The 10,000-nt window shown below is 40.2% G+C and overlaps 1 protein-coding gene across 1 annotated transcript; it reads left to right on the top strand.

Annotated features, from left to right (window-relative positions):
• The first annotated feature begins 5,893 nt into the window (after positions 1-5,893).
• LOC112265852 (transcriptional repressor scratch 1-like) lies at positions 5,894-8,826 on the top strand. The gene is made up of 2 exons (XM_024443400.2): positions 5,894-6,727; positions 7,702-8,826. Exons 1-2 carry the CDS (start codon positions 6,613-6,615, stop codon positions 8,433-8,435), a joined length of 849 nt encoding a protein of 282 aa, XP_024299168.1. The 5' UTR covers positions 5,894-6,612; the 3' UTR covers positions 8,436-8,826.
• Positions 8,827-10,000: the final 1,174 nt, after the last annotated feature.

Genomic DNA, 10,000 nt, shown 5'->3' with positions numbered 1-10,000 from the left:
GAGAGGGGCCCCAGCAGGGGGTACCCCCATCTTCAGGGGCGCTGAAGCGATGGATGAGATGGGGAACCTGGCAGTCAGATACTCCTGGCAGACAGGACGCATGTGTTGTGTGGGATGAAACCCATATGATCAGCTTAGATAGACAGAGTCTAGACTGCTTGATATGCAATAGATGTTACCCTTAGGTTAATACGCCTGCACCCCATTATCATAAACAGATAGAATTTTAAATAGTTTGTTTACTTAACACATATAGGACTCTAAATTCAATGCCACCCAGAGTCACTAGATACCTGTCTGGAAATGCCAGAAAAGTCAACCGTATGACGTTTGTCAGCACCGGTAAAGCAGAGTGTGTATTTTCTGCCGGTGAAATTTTCAGATGCCACTCTGAGGTAAATGAATGTCTCCTCTATTCTGCTGCCTGCTCACTGCAGCAGCTCTCTGGCACACTTAGACATCCAATAGTCTGAAAGCAATTTACTTCAACACTTCAGTGAACCCCCAGACAGGCTGATGCATGGCCTCTATATCCCTAAAGTCTTATAGAATCACAAATCAAGGCAACAGGGACAGAGCAGCAACAGTGTAAAACAGAAAGAAGAAAAGAAGAACAGAAAATATCTCTGGGAAGATAGTAGTTTTGTCCCACAAAAATAATTGCCCAAAACTTTTACAAAAGATACAGTGTGGACTCAACAAAAGCTCATTATAATTGTGTTTGTGTGTGTTCGGATGCAATGTAATATTTTTTGCCATTGCGTCATCATCCAATTTCTTACAGCTATTAAATGAGGGATTCTAATGAGGATTCTCGTTCATTTGAAATAGTTCTGCTAACTTGTTAGTTATGCCTGTTTATCTGAGGTCACTGATGACGCTGCTCTATCCATTTTCCAGAAGGCATGTAACGCATGATGACAGATCTTTACATCCAACATTACAGGGACGGCAGGGTAGCCTAGTGGTTAGAGTGTTGGACTAGTAACCGAAAGGTTGCAAGTTCAAATCCCCGAGCTGACAAGGTACAAATCTGTCGTTCTGCCCCTGAACAGGCAGTTAACCCACTGTTCCTAGGCTGTCATTGAAAATAAGAATTTGTTCTTTACTGACTTGCCTAGTTAAATAAAAAAACATCACAAACCGTAAACCATTCCTAGCTCCACTCCAAAAGTCATTTTGGATGTCTGGCACCAACTTTTTCTCAGTTACATATTGATGAAATCTATATGTTTTAGGGGGCATCAGAGGACCAATTCCACCTCTCTAGATATACAGTATAATATATGCATGGTTGTGAGAGAAGGTAAGTTACTTTACCCAAAGAAAAGGATTCAGCAAAATTTCAATACGGCTCTACTTCAAGGTGGGAGACAATACGGCGGCCTCTAATATTTCATGATCCCCCCCGATCCCTTTACTGGCTTATAGCGCTGACAAAGCCTCTAAGTCTGCATTACTGGCCCATACAATACTATAGCCTGACCATGGAAGGGACATTTTCTGATGAGATTTTAAGGCTGGAATGTCTGTTTTAAATCTTCTTGAGGTGACAGTGGCATCTATAGGCATTCATAATATAGTGGGAGGCTGTAGTGATGACTCAATGCTTTGGTAGAGGAGGTAGCTGTCCTTATCTTATAGATAAATATATACCAAATGGTACCCTATTCCCTATATATAGTGCACTACTTTTGACCAGGGCTCTGGTCTAAAGTAGTCCACTATAGAGAGAATAGGGTGCCATTTGGGATGAATCCATAGATTAAGTTTTAGTTCCAAAGTGTGGTTATTGGTCTATAGTACAGTTATCATGTCCTCCATACTAAAGCTCGTTGAATTTCCCTATAACCTTAAATGGACCGTGTATTTTATACCCAGTACTCTACCCCAAAGCAATGTTTTGTTTGCTTAGTGAAGCCGCATTTATGCATTTCATAAATAATTAGGGTATCACCATACATCATGAACCGACGGTATCAATATACATATGTTAATTAACCCATGGTTCCGTCAGCTGAGCCCATCGTTAATGTGTCACACACACACACACACATACAAACACACATCTCTCATTAAACAGCCGTGGGCCTCGCCCACCAGACACCAACCCCTCCATCAAGGTGCTCTCTCTGCCCTGGACCTTGCCTGCATCCAGCTGCCATGCCTGGGTAGTGGCAGGCAGACGGGTAGGCAGACGAGCAGGCCAGACAGGCTCTGCAGCTGCCTTCTCTCCCAGGATCAGGACCACACCAACCATGTCCAGGTGGAGACCAAGCCAAGGGAAGGGAGGTGGAGCTGGGGTGGAGAGGGGTTCGGTGGAAGGAGGTGGTGGTGGTGGGTAGACCAGATGATGATACGTACAGGATGGAGTCCGGGGGTCAAGCTTGGTGTAGACAGGCAATGGATGAAAGGGGGTAAATTACATCATGTTATTGTAATGTTATTGCAATGTTGTTGTGATGTTATTGAAATGTTATGGTGATGTTGTTGTAGTGTTGTTGTAGTGTTGTTGTAGTGTTGTTGTAGTGTTGTTGTAATACTATTATGATGTTGTTGTAATGTTATTGTAGTGTTGTTGTAATGTTATTGCAATGTTGTTGTAGTGTTGTTGTAGTGTTGTTGTAATGTTGTTGTAATGTTGTTGTAGTGTTGTTGTAGTGTTGTTGTAATGTTATTGTAATGTTGTTGTAATGTTGTTATAATGCTGTTGTAATGTTATTGCAATGTTGTTGTAGTGTTGTTGTAATGATATTGTAATGTTGTTGTAGTGTTGTTGTAGTGTTGTTGTAATGTTGTTGTAGTGTTGTTGTAATGTTATTGCAATGTTGTTGTAATGTTATTGCAATGTTGTTCTAGTGTTGTTGTAGTGTTGTTGTAATGATATTGTAATGTTGTTGTAGTGTTATTGCAATGTTGTTGTAGTGTTATTGCAATGTTGTTGTAGTGTTGTTGTAGTGTTATTGCAATGTTGTTGTAATGTTATTGCAATGTTGTTGTAGTGTTGTTGTAGTGTTGTTGCAATGTTGTTGTAATGATATTGCAATGTTGTTGTAGTGTTGTTGTAATGATATTGTAATGTTGTTGTAGTGTTGTTGTAGTGTTGTTGTAGTGTTGTTGTAATGATATTGTAATGTTGTTGTAGTGTTGTTGTAGTGTTGTTGTAGTGTTGTCGTAATGATATTGTAATGTTGTTGTAGTGTTGTTGTAGTGTTGTTGTAATGATATTGTAATGTTGTTGTAGTGTTGTTGTAGTGTCATTGTAGTGTTGTTGTAGTGTTATTGTAGTGTTGTTGTAATGATATTGTAATGTTGTTGTAGTGTTATTGTAGTGTTGTTGTAATGTTATTGTAATGTTGTTGTAATGTTATTGTAATGTTGTTATAATGTTATTGTCGTAGAAGATGTGTTCAATTAAAACCAATGCGTTGTGTGTTTTCTCTCTCGTTAGGCTGGACAATTAAGGGTTAGCTATTCGGAGAGGAAGTTGTGTGAAATCCGAAGGACTGGATTTATAGCAGATAATTGGGCTTAGAGAGCTCCTCTCACCCACTTATAAAAAAGGGAAAACAAATCCTCTTATCTTTGTAATGAAGAACTGACGTGGAAGATGAAGCATTTTCAGAGCTGTGTTGTTTACACAGTATAAACATGATGGAAATGACCACAGTAAGACTACAGGAAATAAACAGGATATGGGTGGTTGGGTCAACATAGTGAGGTTGTTTTGTTAATCAGTCCCAGCCATGTTCATCTCTTCCCAAAGTCTATTGTTTTCAGCTGGATCCAGTAACATTGTCTGGTTCACAAATGGCACCTTGTGCCCTTTATAGTGCACTACATTTAACCGAGGTCCATAGAAATCTGGTCAAAAATAGTGCACTATTTAGGGAGTAGGGTGACATTTGGTACTAACCTATTGTCAATTTGTTAACATTTTTCTAACATTTTTCATTGAATTTCTAATAATTATAGAAACAAAATGATTGACAAACTCATTGCTGTGGAGTAATTTCCTTTCTCCACCAAGTTTATTGGTGTATTGACTAACACCAACTAGTGTTCTGCTTTGCACTGTGCACATAGACATGTCTGCCTGCAGATACTCTGCACATCTGCTGCTGATCAAGTTCTGGATTTTTAATTAGGTTTATTTTAGCATCTACTACAGGGATCTACCATATCGCTGGAGAGAATGCAGGTGCCTTGCCTATCTGTCTAATGTATCTATATTTTCACTAACAAATCATGACACAAACCACTTGACCTTCTCTTTGTCCTCTGTAAAATGGTCCAGGAGACGTTCTGTTTACATTTGCCGAATGACAAAACGAGTTAATTTGAATATCTATTGTTTAAAACTCACACGAGAGAATTAAATGTCAATGAGTTCTTCTGATTTGGGTTTTGGGTGTTGCGGAACCATCCCCAGACTATTATTATGCAAATTAGAGACGCGCAAGCTTCTATATTTGTCATGCCTTTTTTAAGCTGAACTCAGCAGTTCCCGGGAATTTTCTGTGCGCTAGGTGAGGCACAAGCAGAATGGACTGTTTTCTCTTGTCTTTTTTCTTCCCTTCCATAAACAAGTCAGGTCACCCCTTCCCGGCTATCCTCAGGCATGGTATTGTGGAGTTTGTTAACTGCAAAGATGCAAGGTGATTTTATGCCCTGTTTCCGCAGGGTTGTGGATAGAGCTTGGTTGTTTTAGTCCCCTATATTCGGTGTGTTAGACAGGGGTCAGGTGTGAGTCAACAGAGGTTACAAACTGCTATAATCAGCATGAAAAGCATAGGCTATATCCCCGATGCAAAATATTTAATATAAACAATCACCTTCACACATATGCTAAAATAGACAGATTATGGTTACGTAATTCTGATGAAGGTTAACATATATTTACAGTAGACCTATTGCTATTTCTGTCCAACGTAAGCATAACCTACAGTGGGCCTACACAGGCAATAATTGTAGCCTAATAGGTGCGTAGCCTATGTGTATTAAAGTCGTATCAAAACTGGTAGGTTATAGCATATCCGGACTGCAGTGCACATGTGACCCATACAATTGCACGGGGCACGCGGGGGACTAACCGGGCGCTGACACAAACACAAAGGCGTCCTGCTGCAGGAAAGAACAAAAAGAACACGATGTCAAACAACCAAGGATACTACTGCTCCTGGATCTCCGTTAATTGCGCACATATGGCCCCTGCAGGAATCATTGAGGAAAAATACCTTCTGGTACCCAGCTCCTGTGATTTGCATAAAGAGAACACCATTGGTTTATAGAGTGTGATGTAAAAAAGTGACCTGCAAGCCTCGGGCAACAGCCAACATTTGATTTTGTGGTTAGCGTTAGCGTTGGTTTGAAAACGTTGAGTGAGCGGGGGTTTGTAAACGTTGAGTGAGCGGGTGTTTGTAAACGTTGAGTGAGCGGGGGTTTGTAAACGTTGAGTGAGCGGGGGTTTGTAAAAGTTATTACTGTGGTGGAAGATGCAGTCTTTTATTTTCAAAACATGAAGCTCCTAAGCTCATCCTTACTGGCCAAATAAAAATGAATTTACGTCAACTTATTGTCCCCTAAAAAAGTATCCTAAACATGTTCATAATACTGTATAGCTAAATCAATATGTCGGTGTAGTAAGAACATAGAACACCAATTAAATGATAGACCTACAGGACTATTAAAATAATATTATATAGCCTACTGTGTTTATCTGTCAGTGTTGCATTTATTGTGATGATTTACTGAAAATAAATAATGGTCAACACCATAATAAAACATGATCGTTATAAACGGAAGGAAAAAAAAAGAAATCGTGGACGACTCACCAAGTCCATAAATCATCCTAGTTCAACGTTGGTCCCGGGAGATAGCTTTTGATGGATTAAATTAAGCACTTCCATCTCCATCTCGCACATGATCGCAGCCATATAAATCCCAACAGCTGATCAACAGACTTCAGAAAGCCCAAGACCTTCAACAGAGTTCAGCACGGAGAGAGAGCGAAAAGGGGGAAAAGCCGGAGCTAGCTGAGAGGCAGCGTTTTCATGAGTGACTTTTCTGCCATCCTCTATTACAATGAGTGGTAAATATTTACGTGGGAACTGTCAAATACTCCATTAATAAAGGGACGCTCTGTGAAGTTTAAAACGAGCCAAATCCTGGGAGCAGTTACCAGACTCTTTACTAGGGTCGACCTGTGAGGAGACTGAGTACAGCTGCACGAGGAAGACAGAGAGCGAGGAGAAGAGCGAAGGAACGGATCTCTCACTGTCTCACAGCGGGGGTGCTGTCCAGTGCTGAAGACTGCCTGCCTATACATGCACGCAGCACTGAAAGGGAGCTATCCAGTGCTGAAGTTGCATTTCTTACCAGCGGAACACGGCGCTGTCGCACGTAAACCAGCAGCTCAACAAGGACTAGCAGCGTGAGGATTCGGAAGGGATCTCAGGCTTTTCTCCCTGTGCTGGCATCTGATCAGACACACATCGGCTTGCTGAAGAGCGATTCAGCCCATATATACAGCTAGTCCCTTTTCAGCCCGCCTTGCATGAGGAGTGACCCATTGAACCACCGGACGAGTGTTGTTTTGTGCAGCGTAGAACCATGCCAAGATCTTTTCTGGTCAAAAAGGTTAAGCTCGATGATTTCTCATCTGCTGATCTGGAGAGACATTATGGCAGGTCGAGGACCGACCTCAGCCTCCGCTTTCATGAAAAAGGTAAAGCTGTTAGAATCTCTGACTTTTATCGGCAGGCACAATGTTTATCTTTTATTGCTTGGTATTCTATGTGTAGGCTATACTAAGTGCTTATTGTAGTCTATTTGCGTGTGGATAAGCTTGTTGCACATCAAGCTTTGCTGACCCGCGGTCACATCCTATTCAATACAGTCACATTTTTCATTTTTGTCGACTCTGCACATTTCCCGAGGCAGGGATATTTCAAGTGCTCTACAGCGGAGCACACAAGGTTAAAACCCTGTTGAGCTACATATACCCACAAGTGTGCAACAGACGAGTGTGCAAGATACTGTAGATTAGAATACGGATTTATAGTGTATCCCTTTGGATCATTAGTCCAAGCCCACTACCATAGCCACACACAGGGACAGAAAGGATAGATAGAGAGAGAGTCTGTTTGCCTCTAAAACGAAGGCTTGATCATGTTTCAAGACATTATTTACGCTCTATAAAATACAGTGCGTGCACTTGCATTTGCATAACCAGACTGTATTTTTTCCGGAAGTACAGTTATAGAATATTCATCCACATTCCTATCTCTTGGTCATGGAGTACCCTGGATGGACCTGGATGTAAGTGAGACTATGTGTACGTTCAGTGGTGCACATCGACCTATATTCTGAGAAAGGCAAATGCAATTATAACTGGAGTGATATTATTCCCCTTGCGCCTTTGGCCTTAAATGGGATAGCTCACTAATTGAAACTGAGAGATATTGATTTTTTGGGGTGAAGTGATGTAGAAACAAAATACCTTCACAAGAAGTCAATGTCTTTCAACCCACCTCTGCTGGAACTGTAAATGACTGAAATAATAGGCTGCAGAGCTCACGCACTGTGAGTCACAAACGAAGCCTTGCAACTAGGGAGAATTACACTGTTGCATCAGTTAACATCAGTAGGCCAAATCACATAAATAATTTAATCCGTCTGTTGTTCTTTTCAACGCTACAGGGTACATCAGTGACTACATGACCCCGTCTGTCTACGACGGCGAAAGTGACAATGGCATCCACAGCGAAAAAGGCCCCTCTCCCAGCCCCATCTACAATGGCATCCACAGCGACTACGGAGCACCAGACTCGGACCAGCCCGACAGCCCCCATTCTGAGATCTCCTCTGGCTACATCAACGGAGACACCGCAGTGAGCGAGGGCTACACGGTAGACGCCTTCTTCATCACGGACGGAAGGTCGAGGAGAAAAGTCATCAGCAGCCCCAGGACCATACAGCGTCACACATGCAACGAGTGTGGAAAGACGTACGCCACGTCCTCCAACCTGAGCCGGCACAAGCAGACCCACCGGAGTCTGGAAAGCAAGATGGCCAAGAAGTGCCCCACCTGTGGGAAGGTGTACGTGTCCATGCCTGCCATGGCCATGCATCTGCTCACCCACGACCTCAAACACAAGTGTGACATATGTAGCAAGGCCTTCAGTAGACCTTGGCTGCTGCAGGGACACATGCGGTCTCACACCGGCGAGAAGCCCTTTGGATGCGCACACTGCGGAAAGGCGTTCGCCGACCGCTCTAACCTCCGTGCTCACATGCAGACGCACTCCGCCTTCAAGCACTACAAGTGTAAGAGATGCAACAAGACCTTTGCTCTAAAGTCCTACCTTAACAAGCACTACGAGTCCGCCTGCTTTAAGGGAGAGTTCTCACCTATGAGCTCCATTGACGACTGACTTCCAGTACCCATGAACATGTAATGAAACTTCTTCCAACGGCATCCCTATACTATTCCCTAGACAACCTGTTCCATGGTGACAGCACAGGTCTTATACCCTCCTGCAGCAAACAGCATCACGAAGGACATGTTGGATTACTCATGTAGCCTATACCCAAACTTTTATTTCCATTGGCTATCCTCCCTTGATTGTTATAACAACAACAATTTGTTCAAGTATTATGAGCTGAAATATCATATGTTTGCCAAACTCACAGGACATTGAAAATGTCTCAATTTCTCTCAAAGGTCAAACCTTTTAAAGTATTGGACAATATTGTACTGGTGTTAATGGACACAAAAGTGTTCCAAGGTTGAGGTAAACCTATTTATTTATTGACTTATTTATGTAGGCCTATCTATTTATTAATTTATTTATGTAGGCCTATCTATTTATTAATTTATTTATGTAGGCCTATCTATTTATTAATTTATTTATGTAGGCCTATCTATTTATTAATTTATTTATGTAGGCCTATATATTTATTAATTTATTTATGTAGGCCTATCTATTTATTAATTTATTTATGTAGACCTATCTATTTATTAATTTATTTATGTAGGCCTATCTATTTATTAATTTATTTATGTAGGCCTATATATTTATTAATTTATTTATGTAGGCCTATATATTTATTAATTTATTTATGTAGGCCTATATATGTATTAATTTATTTATGTAGGCCTATCTATTTATTAATTTATTTATGTAGGCCTATATATTTATTAATTTATTTATGTAGGCCTATCTATTTATTAATTTATTTATGTAGGCCTATCTATTTATTAATTTATTTATGTAGGCCTATATATTTATTAATTTATTTATGTAGGCCTATCTATTTATTAATGTATTTATGTAGGCCTATCTATTTATTAATTTATTTATGTAGGCCTATCTATTTATTAATTTATTTATGTAGGCCTATCTATTTATTAATTTATTTATGTAGACCTATCTATTTATTAATTTATTTATGTAGGCCTATCTATTTATTAATTTATTTATGTAGACCTATCTATTTATTAATTTATTTTTACTTCAAGTTTGTTTAGAATCTTCATTTGCACTTTAATTTACTTTTTTTTTGCAAGCCTTCGTCGTGAATATGCCAAAGCATTTGACACTTTCTAAATATCCTCTTATTTTATTTGCCACTTTATAAACCTATTGCATGCAACAAAAAAACTAAAAAACGATAATATTGAAATCTATGCCAATTCAATGAAGCTTTGGATTTTTGCCAAAATCTAGATAGCATCCAGCGGCAATATTTCTTGGGAGTCTTATCATAAAAAACTATAGAGCAATAATGCATGGTATTAGTAACGCGTAATAATAATGACATCATCTTTCTATCCAGTACTCTTAGTAGTCATACACATTGAATATCAGGGAAAAGCCCGTGAGTGTGGTATTTAATGGATAAACCCATGGGGTGGGATAGGGAGTGGGTCCTTTTGTAAATGGTTACGCAACTGCCTGACACGTCTTAGAACGTCGACTTCTGGTGCTAATGGAAT

This window comes from Oncorhynchus tshawytscha, linkage group LG13 (genome assembly GCF_018296145.1).
Source record: "Oncorhynchus tshawytscha isolate Ot180627B linkage group LG13, Otsh_v2.0, whole genome shotgun sequence".
Lineage (NCBI taxonomy): Eukaryota > Metazoa > Chordata > Actinopteri > Salmoniformes > Salmonidae > Oncorhynchus > Oncorhynchus tshawytscha.
The sequence above is the reverse complement of the archived record's forward strand: the minus strand, read 5'-3'. Positions and strand labels throughout refer to the sequence as shown.

Coding starts and splice junctions, on each gene's coding strand:
- LOC112265852 (XM_024443400.2), top strand. CDS start 6,613: ATGCCAAGATCTTTTCTGGTCAAAAAGGTTAAGCTCGATGATTTCTCA. Junction 6,728..7,701: donor CCTCCGCTTTCATGAAAAAG/GTAAAGCTGTTA, acceptor TCAACGCTACAG/GGTACATCAGTGACTACATG.